The sequence below is a fragment of the Castanea sativa genome, chromosome 5 (genome assembly GCF_040712315.1).
Source record: "Castanea sativa cultivar Marrone di Chiusa Pesio chromosome 5, ASM4071231v1".
Lineage (NCBI taxonomy): Eukaryota > Viridiplantae > Streptophyta > Magnoliopsida > Fagales > Fagaceae > Castanea > Castanea sativa.
Genome location: NC_134017.1, coordinates 645,250 through 658,013, shown reverse-complemented (window position 1 = coordinate 658,013; position 12,764 = coordinate 645,250). Strand labels below are relative to the sequence as shown.

The following is a 12,764-nucleotide window of genomic DNA, read 5'->3' as shown; positions in this document are numbered from 1 at the left end:
GTTCTCTTATGCACCTCTCTCTCTCTCTCTCAACAAAAATTAAGCCCCTTGGCACTTTTATACACGTGCCAAAAATACTAACATGTAAAAGCCATTCAAAAGCTTTTTGTGCATGTGAATACTACCCTTTCAACCCATGTGAATCAGATTGAACTAAGGAGTTCATGGTTAATGCATATCATTGTCTGCTAGTAGGCTATAACGATTGACAATTTAAGGAAAAGAAAGTTTTGATATTAGATTGGTCTTAAATGTGTAAGTGTAATGATGAATCGGTTGACCATCTTTTTTTTCATTGTCCAATTACCATGAATTTGTGGTTTATGGTTTTGGGCTTATTACACTAATAGACCGAAAAGTTAAATTTGAAAATTAACATGAAACAACACTTAATAATTTGTTTAGATTACATTTTCTTGTATGTATATCTATATTTTTAAAAATAAATTTAATCCTTTTTTTTTTTTTGTAAAAATAAAAGAAGAAAAAGAAAAGAATGTGGGAAAAAAAAAAAAAAACCAATTCCACAAAGAAAATCAAGGAGAAAAAGGAGGGGGGGGGATTGAATGAATGAGTCTCTACTTTCACAAACTTAATGATTTTTCAGTGTAGGATTTTTTATTTTTTTATCATATATATATATATATATATATATATATATATATATATATATATATATATATATTATACAAAGAGTTTGGGTTTGGGGCCGGTGTTGACTAAAATCATTATTTATCGAGGTTTGGAATCTAACCTTGTTGGACTCCAACTATCATACCACACATTTTTTTTGTCCTATGCATGCATTTTGATGTATCAATTTATTTGGGTTTGGAATCACTTTGCGGATTGGTACAAGTTCTTCTATGGCCAAAACTTTACCAATTGATTAACTGAAATTTTTACAATTGGGACCACAATAACCAAAAAAAAAAAAAACAGGTAAATGTTAAAAAAATTGGTGTCTACATATACTTTTCCAAGATTCTACTCATAGTCTAATTAATAATATCATATTATCACTCCATATTCTTATTGTTTAATAATTTTTTTTTATATAAATCTATAACTAATACCTCTCAACTCTTGAGCTGTGAGACAGAGGATTGTATTGGTGAGACATGATAATACTTGAATAACTTGTACCTTAAGTTTCTTATACAAAATACAAAGAATGTTAGCTTAAATTCAATACAGCCCATGATTAGGCTGTGGAGTTTAAACTTTAAAGTTTAAAGGGTTTTGCTTATCCTTAAAACTAGCAGATTTGTTGGGTTCTTCTGGGTATCACTGTCATTGTGTGTTTTGACCAACTACGCGGTTTTGGTTCTAAAATTCCAGTAAGGAATGAAGCTTGTGATTGAAGCCAAAACTGCACAACTGTATTGTCAAATGAGGTGAGTCACACAACCCTATCCAGTACCAATGTCTCTTGACTTTTCTCAAAACCATAACCAAAAAGTCAAATCTACCCCGTACTATATTATTTAAATTATAAATATATATATATATATCTCTACCCGTACAAATTACAAAATCTATGTCCCTCATTTAATTTTTTAACCATTTTTATTATAAAATGTGGAGGGTATTTTAAGAATTTGGATTCACTGTCTCTGCTATTGAAACGATGTCGTTTCAACTCTCAATCATTGTTTTTTTTTTTTTTTTTTTTATATATATTTTTTATTTATATATTAGTCAGAGATGCGGATCATGCAATCACGTTAAGAAGAGTCTCTGTCTCTACCACAAGAAATAATTAAAATTAAAAATTAAAAAAAGGGTTAAAATTAAAACTTAAAACAAATCCATAAGTTAAAATAAATAAATAAATGAAATCATTTTCATGGTGGAAAAAACAGGAGGAGAGTTTTATAAAAAACGTTATCTGAATAATATATTTTTTTAATTTTTAATTTTTAATTTTTAATTTTTAATTTTTAATTTTTAATTTGTGTGTGTGTGTGTTGTAATTAATGCACAAATAAATGAAAGAGTTGCAGAGAAACTCAGAGGTCGTTCGTTCATTCATTCTATTATTTATTTATTTGTCTGTGCAAAAAAGCGTTTTTTTATGGGAATTTTTTGAAAGATCGAAACTTTGAAGCATTTGCATGTTGAATCTGCAATAAGAATCGCTTTCTGGGTGGTGGGTATTTCCTCAATTGCGCCACCTAATCCTCTTCTCTGAGAGCGAGAGAGCTTTCGGTGTTGTTGGTGGTGGTGTCACGGTTTTTGTGTACACGTGGCGTTGAATCAAATCAAGACCAGCCCGAGGAAAAATAGAGAAAAAAAGCTTGATTGCGATGTAAATTTTATTGATTCTTTCAGAGGTAAAGTAGTGATTTTCTTTTTTTATCAGAATCCCATGCTTCAAATTGTTGTGATTGTTCTTTGTATAGTGGGGTGGGAGAGTTTCTGATTGAATTGAATTGTAATTGTAATTGTAATTGTAATTGTATTGGATGAGTTTGGTTTTTGGATTGGGAAATTAATGGGTAACACGTGAGATTGATGGAAGACAGATAGGTTTGAGTTGGGTCACCCTGAGAAACGTGTTTGAATCTTATTCTGTGTTGGGGTTGAGAAGCTTCTGTGTGGTTTTTTTTTTTTTTGTTGATCTTTTGGGTGTTTCTTGAATTCAGTGTCTGAATATATTTGCTCATTTAATTTCAGGACTTGGATTAGTTGTTTTTGTTTGTTTGTTTGTTTGTTTGTGTGTTAGGCTATCCTGGCTAGTCTTTTGGATCCATAGCCAACCTTGGATACTGTGGTTGTTGCTGTTGTTAGATCAAGGGGAGAGGGATCATGTTGTACTGAGAATATGAAATGGAGAAGGAGCTCTCAGAGATTGCTAGAGGATGTTCATGAATTGAATTTTGGATTTGGGGGGGACATTTTGTAGTGGAAAATAGTGAACTTTAGGTTCTTTTGTGTATAATAAATTTGAGTTGGATTCTTGGTCTTGTTGGGATTGTATTGCTTTCTTCAGTTTGGATTAATTTGTTAGGATTGCTTGCAGTCTAGGCAATGGTTTGCTAAGAGTGGCAAATGAGCATACCATAATGAACGGGGCTGGTAGGATTGTAGATGGACCAACAAGACAAGACATTCTCTGAGCTAGTTGGGATTGTGAAATCATGGATCCCTTGGCGATCCGAGCCACCTAATGTGTCGAGAGATTTTTGGATGCCCGATCAGAGTTGTAGAGTATGCTACGAGTGTGATTCTCAGTTCACGATATTTAACCGTAAACATCATTGTCGACTTTGTGGCCGAGTTTTTTGTGCTAGGTGCACTGCAAATTCAGTTCCTGCCCAATCTGGTGACCAGAGTACTTCCCGGGAAGAGTGTGAGAAGATTCGAGTATGTAATTATTGCTTCAAGCAATGGGAGCAGAGCATAGCTACTCTTGATAATGGGATCCAGGTTGCCAACCTGGATATTTGTACTTCACCATCAGAAACAAGTTTTGCCAGCACTAAATCTAGTGGCACTGCTAGTAGTAGTATTACACTTGGCTCAATGCCAAACCCAGTTGATTCTTATCAGCGAGTTCAACGCAGTTCAGGTCTCAGCCCACGTCAATCATCTTTAATGGAAGCAAGCATGGAAAGAAAATGTGAATTGGCTTCAGGAGGGAACAATGATCTTGTTTCAGATGTAGGGAATCCAAACCAATATGAATTTTCAATGAACAGGTTTGATTGTCTCCCCTGTTATTTACTTGCTCTTGGATTCACACTATGTTATTCATTTGTGGAGTCTTTGTTAACACACTCATTTTACAGACCTCTTTCTTTTATTTTTGCAATTATAAAATGACATCTAGTCAAAGATATATATTGATATATGCATAAGATATGTGTAATAAGACAACAATTAATGCATGATCATTGATGTGTTTTAGCCAGGTAAACTGATAGCATGTATTCTGTTCGCTTCTGAGAGGGATGCGTGAGTCTTAACATATAGCAGCACTTGTATATTTGTCTATGCTAGAAAGTAACATTTGATCACTTTATTAATTCGCGAAGCTAAATCCACTGACCTTACTAAATAAAGAAAACTATAATGGTTTCAGTAGGCGTTACATGGAAATAAAGAAAATTAGGTTTTAATGTATTATATTTATAACCAGTTAGGTATGCCTTGATTTTTCTGTGGCATCAGGAGTGATGATGACGACGATGAGTATGGTGTATATCGGTCAGATTCTGAAACAAGACACTTTTCTCAAGTCGATGACTACTACAGTCGAGTTGACTTTGATGAGCTGAGCAATGATGGTTCACACAAACTCCATCATGATGGAGAAAATGATGCAAAAAGTTTAAGCAGCTGTTCGTTACATCACAGTTTTGACTCACAGGGTTTAGAAGGAATTCCGCAGATAGGAAGAAAAGATGAAAATGATATTGTTGATGAGTGTGAAGAACATTCTTCTATATACGCTCCACAGGATGTTGAAAAAGAACCTGTGGATTTTGAGAACAATGGACTTCTCTGGCTCCCCCCTGAACCAGAAGATGAAGAAGATGAGAGGGAAACTGGCTTGTTTGATGATGATGATGATGGAGATGCTGTAGGAGAGTGGGGATATTTACGCTCCTCAAGCAGTTTTGGAAGTGGGGAGTCTCGCAATAGGGATAGGTCAGGTGAAGAGCACAAGAAGGCCATGAAGAATGTGGTTGATGGACATTTTAGGGCTTTGGTAGCTCAGCTATTGCAGGTTGAAAACCTTCCTGTAGGTGATGAAGATGATAGAGAGAGTTGGTTGGAGATCATAACAGCTCTGTCCTGGGAGGCTGCTACACTTTTAAAGCCAGATATGAGCAAAGGTGGAGGGATGGACCCTGGTGGATACGTGAAAGTAAAATGCGTTGCTTCCGGGCGTCGCTCTGAGAGGTAAAAGACTCAGTACTTCCAATGACTTCAGATGTATTATAGATCATGCTTTGCTTTCACATTTTTGCAACTAATTTCTCATTTAGTAAATCATCACTGAGATGGTCTATGCCTTGTTTCAGTGAGACCCATCCATCTGCCTAATTATCACTTTAGTGTATACATATATAAATTAGGAATACATGCACTGCTTTGACTGTGGGTGCAGAAATCTGATCTGATTGTATATAGTAAACCCACTAATAAATCTTGAGAGAATATAAAGTAAACAAAATATAATTAATGAGATAACGAATTGCATGGTATTTCCATTAAGGCTACGTTTACGAGTAACACAGCAAGAGATATCTCACTTCACTACTCATGGAAGAAGCGCATTGAAGTAATATTTGTTGTTGGACCCATCAAACACATATTTGTATCGGTGACACACTCATCATGTCCTTAATCGTAATGTCTACCATGTATCCAGTCCCTAGCGAACTCAAAACTTTGTATATTATTCTTGTGGCAGTGTCAAAAAACTATTCTCTCTAATTATGTTGCTTTTGTTTTAGTGCGGTGGTCAAAGGAGTAGTTTGTAAGAAAAATGTGGCTCACCGACGAATGACATCAAAAATAGAGAAACCTCGCTTGTTGATTCTTGGGGGAGCTCTTGAGTACCAGAGGGTTTCCAACCTCTTGTCAAGTTTTGATACTCTGTTACAGCAGGTTGTTATTGTTTACCCTTTTTCTGTATCAAATTGTTGCATCCTGGTTTTTAGTGCGTGAGATTTTATTTTAAGTTTCTTCTCTCGTGTGTTACATCCTGTATAGGAAAAAGACCATCTAAAGATGGCAGTTGCAAAGATAGATGCCCACAACCCTGATATCCTGTTAGTAGAGAAATCAGTTTCTGGACATGCACAGGAGTACCTTCTTGCAAAAGACATATCACTTGTTCTTAACATCAAGAGACCACTTTTGGATCGCATAGCCCGCTGCACAGGTGCCCTAATAGTTCCTTCAATTGATCATCTTTCATCACCGAAGTTGGGCTACTGCGATGCATTTCATGTAGAGAGGTTTCTAGAAGATCATGGTACTGCTGGACAGGGTGGCAAAAAATTGGTCAAGACACTTATGTATTTTGAAGGTTGCCCTAAGCCCCTGGGTTGTACTGTAAGTTCTCAAACTTAATTTGGACAGGCACAGTTTGAAATGGATTTTTTATTGCATAACTATATGGATCCCTCAAGGACGAATGTCCCCAAATGCATACATTCATGCAGGCTGTGCAACGGTGATGTTTATGGACAATTCCGTATATCTTGTTTAGTGTATGTTTGATTTGATAGACCTAGGTATTCATTCACTTGTCTTGTTTCTGTTTCAGATTTTGCTTAGAGGTGCTAATGGAGATGAGTTGAAGAAAGTGAAGCATGTGGTTCAGTATGGAGTTTTTGCCGCGTATCACTTGGCTGTGGAAACTTCTTTTCTTGCTGATGAAGGGGCCTCTTTGCCAGAACTCCCATTGAATTCTCCAATAAATGTTGCACTTCCAGAAAAATCATCCAGCATTGAGAGATCCATCTCAACAGTACCTGGTTTCAGTGTCTCTGTTAATGGAAAGTCACAGGGAGCCCAACATATTGGTGAACCACAAAGAACCATTGGTGCCCCTGTTTCAAATTCGCCCTCATCACTTGGCAATAAACAAACTTTTTTACCCAATGGATCTCATTCTCTATCCACTGAACCTACTTTGGATCTGAAAGATTCTACAGTTTTTTCTGCTAGTCCTTCAGGAAATGCCTTTCCAGATTCTTACCTTAAAACACTTTCTCCCTATCATACCTTCGAGGAGAAAATTAAAATGGGTTCCAAAGAACCCTTGGAGGGGGAAACTTCTGCAGGTAATAACAGATCAGCTATTATGAATAATCATCTCACTGCCAATGGTTTTGGGCATATAGAGACATTGGGACAAGATGTTATGGCAAATGATTTCCAAAATAGTCTCAGTGCAGTGGCTGTAAATCAGCTAGGCAGTTCAGAGCAATCATTTTTGCAAGAAGATTGCAATTGTCCAGAGGAGTTAAAAGAAGATCCTGTGCCTTTAAAAGAAGAGTTTCCTCCATCACCTTCTGATCACCAGAGCATTTTAGTGTCCTTATCATCCCGATGTGTTTGGAAGGGGACAGTTTGTGAGAGGTCGCAACTCGTTCGAATCAAATACTATGGCAACTTTGACAAACCTCTTGGTAGGTTTTTACGAGACCATTTATTTGATCAGGTGAGTATTCTCTTTCTAACATTTTCATGTCTCACATTGTAAAAAAAGCCTTGCATTACATTTTAAAACTGAGGTAGCCAACTTGTTTGTCAGAGTTACCAATGTCGTTCGTGTGGTATGCCATCAGAAGCACATGTTCACTGCTATACTCATAGACAGGGCACCCTCACCATATCTGTTAAGAAGCTACAGGAAACTCTCTTACGAGGTGAAAGGGAAGGAAAGATCTGGATGTGGCACAGATGCCTGCGGTGTCCAAGAACCAATGGTTTCCCTCCAGCTACTCGGAGAGTAGTGATGTCTGACGCTGCCTGGGGTTTATCTTTTGGAAAATTTTTGGAGCTCAGTTTTTCAAACCATGCTGCTGCAAGCAGGGTGGCAAGTTGTGGCCATTCTTTACATAGAGATTGTCTTCGTTTCTATGGGTAATCTCTTCATATCTCAATTCCACGTATATTTATTTAACTGAATTTTTTTCCCATATGGTGAGAACATTATTTATGTTTGAATCTCATATGGATGAGTACAGTAGTTTGCATTTACGCAGTTCTTGATCAAGACAATTTTTGTATGCCACATTCTAGAACTAGGATTCAGTTGGAAGAATCAAAATTGACCTTCATGGCTATTTTTGAACAAGTTGAATGATGTGATTCACCCCCCTTTATCGCATCTTTCTTGATGGTCACATGGATTCGGTGAACATACAGAAAAATGAGATAAGTTTGATTGCACTATTGTGCCCATTCAAGTAGTAGGCTGCTGACCCAGCTAATACATAAATAATAGATTAAAAGTCCAGGAGTGGTATTCATCTATAGATACTTATCTCTATCTCTTTCTCTCTTTCTCTCTTCCTCACTTTTTTACATGTGCAGATTTGGAAAAATGGTTGCTTGCTTTCGATATGCGTCGATTGATGTTCATTCTGTCTACCTTCCACCACCCAAACTGGACTTCAACTACGAAAATCAGGACTGGATACAAAAAGAAATAGATGAGGTGCAATGGGCACAAGTTTGGATCTTTGAAGATAATTTAAGTTTTATCATTGCATCTTGTGACATAGTTCTGTGTAATGACAGGTAGTTGACCGGGCAGAGCTTCTATTTTCTGAAGTACTCAATGCTCTTGGCCAAATAGTGGAGAAAAGATCTGGTGCAGGGCCACTTAATAATGGCATTAAAACCCCTGAAACGAGGCGCAAAATTGCAGAATTGGAAGGAATGTTGCAAAAGGAGAAGTTAGAATTTGAGGTGAGGCCCTTTTATTTAGGTCATACTTTCCGGCGTTAATTACATCGTTTCATGTCCTGGAAGCAGTATACTAATTCATATTTGTAGACCATATGAATCAATGGGTATGTAAGCTGATGAATCAGGGACTGTGTTGAAATGATTAATCAAACTTTTTCTATTGACTGTGTGAACTATTCAATAACTATGACAAACAAAATCATTGAACTGTGATTTTCTATTATTTAAATTATATGTTTATACTTCTGACTATTTTTCTGTGAACCTTTTTAAATATCTATTTTGTGTAACATGAGCCATGAGAACTTCTATTGATTTTTACAAGAAGTGCACTTTCCCAATTGGGTCCTTTTTATTTCTACATTTGTTATAATCATGATAATATAATGAATGAAAATTGTCAAAATTTTAGTAAATACACTAGAAATTTTATAATGAAAAATATTATATCATGGCAATGTCTATCTTTGAGTCAAAATGCTTGTTTGCTGCTCTTTAATATCTGGATTTTGACATATATGTTGACATCATAGGAATCAATCCAAAAGACTTTGAACAAAGGAGCAAAAAGGGGCCAACCTGTTATTGACATTCTTGACATCAGTCGACTGCGAAGGCAGTTACTTTTTCAATCCTATTTGTGGGACCATCGCGTGATTTATGTAGCCAGTTTAAACAAGAATAACCATCAGGACAGCTTGAGTAGCTCAAGTCCAGAACTTTTGGAGAAACCTTTTGTTAGTAATGATAAGCTTATGGAAGTGAATGTGGACAACAAACCAGAGAAAAGTTTCCGTAGTTGTGACTCCCTTGCAGATGCAAAGCTTAACAAAAGCCCTGAGCAGAGAGGAGGATATGCTAGTGACACTAACCAGTCTGATGCAGTTCATCAAGAAAAAGACATGGATCAATCAGACCCTATAAAATCAGAAGTAAATGTTCGTAGGACTCTCTCTGATGGGCAGTTCCCTATCATGGCAAGTTTGTCGGATACCCTTGATGCTGCATGGACGGGCGAAAATCACACTGGAATTGGAATACCAAAGGATAATGCCAGTACACTTCCTGAATTGGCTGTGACAGAAACTTCAACCACCCCTACAGTTGCGGAGGGAACGGATTTGGAGAACCATGGAGAAGAGAAAAATAGCACCAAGGTTTCCCCTATCCTTTCACCTGCACTGTCCACCAAGAGTTCTGATAATGTAGAAGACTATGTAGGCTGGTTAGGGATGCCTTTCTTAAACTTCTACCGTTCATTCAACAAGAATTTTTTGGCTGGTGCTCAAAAGTTCAATACATTGATCGAGTATAATCCAGTCTACATTTCTTCCTTTCGGCAGTTGGAACTTCAAGGTGGCGCCAGGCTTCTTCTTCCTGTTGGTATTAATGATACTGTGATTCCAGTATATGATGATGAACCCACCAGTATTATATCTTATGCTCTAGTATGCCCAAAATATCGTATGCAACTGATTGATGAGGGCGAAAGGCCAAAAGATGGTGGGGATTTAGTAGCTTCCTTGCCACATGTGGATTCAGTGAATTCACAACTGATTGATGACATAGCCTCTGAATATCATAGAAGTCATGGGTCTTCAGATGATAGCATTTTATCCATGTCTGGATCTCGTAGCTCCCTGAGTTTAGACCCACTCTCATATACAAAGGCATTGCACGCCAGAGTTTCTTTTGGAGATGATGGCCCTCTTGGTAAGGTGAACTATACTGTGACTTGTTACTATGCCATGCGTTTTGAAGCCTTAAGGAAGATTTGTTGTCCTTCTGAGCTTGATTTTGTAAGGTCTCTTAGCCGTTGTAAAAAGTGGGGTGCCCAGGGTGGCAAGAGCAATGTATTCTTTGCGAAAACCTTGGATGATCGATTTATCATTAAACAAGTCACCAAGACAGAGTTGGAGTCGTTTATTAAATTTGCTCCTGGATATTTCAAGTACCTATCTGAATCAATAAACTCAGGAAGTCCAACATGCCTGGCAAAGATTCTGGGGATCTATCAGGTACTTATTTAAGTGCTATAAATGCTGGTCAGGGTAAATCATTATATTCATTTGTTAACCTGGTGAATTTAATTCTGATTATTACCTTAATCAAGCATTGGCATCTTTAGTATATAGATATACACAGGTTTACTTGATGAGTATGAGTAATATCAGATGCAAACAAAGTATTTCTTGGCAACCTGTTTGGTTATGCATAGAAATTTGAATGACCTGATTCCTGTTTTGTTGGGCATGCAATGCATAATTCTTGGAGTTATCATCATAACAGATGGAAGAATCAGTTTAGGAGTTAATGAAATCATATTATTTGTGATTTTTTATTACAAAGGCTGCCATTCTTGATTTTCTCCATTCATAGTGATGACTTTGTACAATAGATGCTCTTTGCAAATTAAGTGTAGGTCATTCATTTTCTATAGGACAACCAAGCATGGTTGAGATAATTTTTTTTATCTTATAAACATTTTTTTAAATGCATTAAGAAATAAAATAATTTTGTATATATGTGTGGTTTGTCATACATAGATTGAACTATCTTTTTAAATTTTGTTAACCAAGTATATTAGAAAGAGTAAATAGCTTGAGTGGTGGCCTGGCACTTGGGTGTTGACTTTTTTGGTCTCAGATTTTTTTTCTTCTTTTAACCCTGCTATAAACACTTAAACAAGCTTGAAATAGGTGGCTGATTTCTCAAAACTTATAGCTGCATTCTTTCTGTAAAGGATGCATTTGCCCAGTTTGAAGCTATAAAATGATTATTTATTTTTTAAATGGAACTAAATACAAGAGACATTCCATATGTCGCTAACCTTAATAAATTAGAGCCTCTGGAGCAGTGGACCTTACTTTATGTTTTGCTTTATGTTGAAAGGTAACATCTAAGCATCTTAAAGGAGGGAAAGAAACAAAGATTGATGTTCTGGTTATGGAGAATCTTCTGTTTCAAAGAAATGTGACCCGGCTGTATGATCTTAAAGGATCTTCTCGATCACGGTATAATCCTGATTCTAGTGGGAGCAACAAGGTTCTGCTGGATCAGAATTTGATTGAAGCAATGCCAACTTCTCCTATTTTTGTGGGAAACAAGGCAAAGCGATTGTTGGAAAGAGCTGTTTGGAATGACACCTCATTTCTAGCAGTAAGTTTTTGAACTCTTTGGGTATATGGGAAACTTGTTTGCTCTTAAAAATACATAGCATTAAGGGGTGCAGATTCCTTATTGGCAAAAAATAAACAAATAAATTAGTTAGAGTTGCTCAGGTTGTCCAGCCTTTACTATGCCCTCATCCATTTTAATTTGTTATTTCACTTTTGGTGATGCAGTCAATTGATGTAATGGACTACTCATTACTGGTTGGGGTGGATGAAGAGAAGCAGGAGTTAGTTCTTGGGATCATTGATTTCATGAGGCAGTATACATGGGACAAACATCTTGAAACATGGGTGAAGGCTTCAGGCATCCTTGGTGGGCCAAAAAACTCATCACCAACTGTAATTTCACCAAAGCAATACAAGAAAAGGTTCAGGAAAGCAATGACTACATATTTTCTGATGGTTCCAGATCAATGGTCTCCACCTAGTATTATTCCAAGTAAATCCATGTCTGACTTATGTGAAGAGAACACACAAGGTGGGACCTTGGTTGAATGATTTACAGTTAGTCTTTGTGCTTGTACATTTACACATGTAATTTGGAATTACAATTCCCACATCATCTTTTTTGCCTCTTTGATACAAGTTCCCAGCCCTATATTTCTATTCTTTTTGGGTAGCGGTTTCATATGTATTTTTAACAAGAGAAATTCATAATTATTTTTTAGAGGATGCAGAAGAAGGCCAGTGAAGCCATTGAGATTTCTGTCAGGGGTTTTAATATTTCATGACCTCTAAATGAAATCTTTGTACAAAATTCATTTTATGTATTTAGCATTGTAATGTGTATTTATATTACATCTTAAAATTTTGAAGTTAATTTACTCTCTCTCTCTCTCTTGTTTTTGGGGGGGTTTTTCCCCCTCCATTGCAGCTATTGGGCATTTATTACCTGCACCATAAATATTTCAAAATCTGGCAATTTACACCTTAATTTGAGACTAGTTTTATAATGTTGCTCCCACCACCCAGATTAGTGTCCAAATTGAAAAATATATGGAAAATAATCCTAAATTATGATGTTGATTGTAGATTTTTTGTATTGTAGGTTGCACGTTTCAAATGGCTCAATATTAGCTACTGGTCTGCAAAATTTTGCAGTTTAGAATGTAGAATGTAAATACTCTTAAGAAATTAAATGGATGATTA

At 36.4% G+C, this 12,764-nt stretch overlaps 1 protein-coding gene across 1 annotated transcript; it reads left to right on the top strand.

The window, feature by feature from the left end:
- The first annotated feature begins 1,825 nt into the window (after positions 1-1,825).
- On the top strand, positions 1,826-12,435 carry LOC142633649 (1-phosphatidylinositol-3-phosphate 5-kinase FAB1B). The gene is made up of 12 exons (XM_075807889.1): positions 1,826-2,336; positions 3,026-3,704; positions 4,177-4,911; positions 5,469-5,622; positions 5,728-6,072; positions 6,287-7,186; positions 7,280-7,611; positions 8,065-8,188; positions 8,272-8,442; positions 8,976-10,460; positions 11,335-11,601; positions 11,787-12,435. The coding sequence occupies exons 2-12, from the start codon at positions 3,094-3,096 to the stop codon at positions 12,111-12,113; spliced, it is 5,451 nt and encodes a 1,816-aa protein (XP_075664004.1). The 5' UTR covers positions 1,826-2,336; positions 3,026-3,093; the 3' UTR covers positions 12,114-12,435.
- The last annotated feature ends 329 nt before the right edge of the window (positions 12,436-12,764 follow it).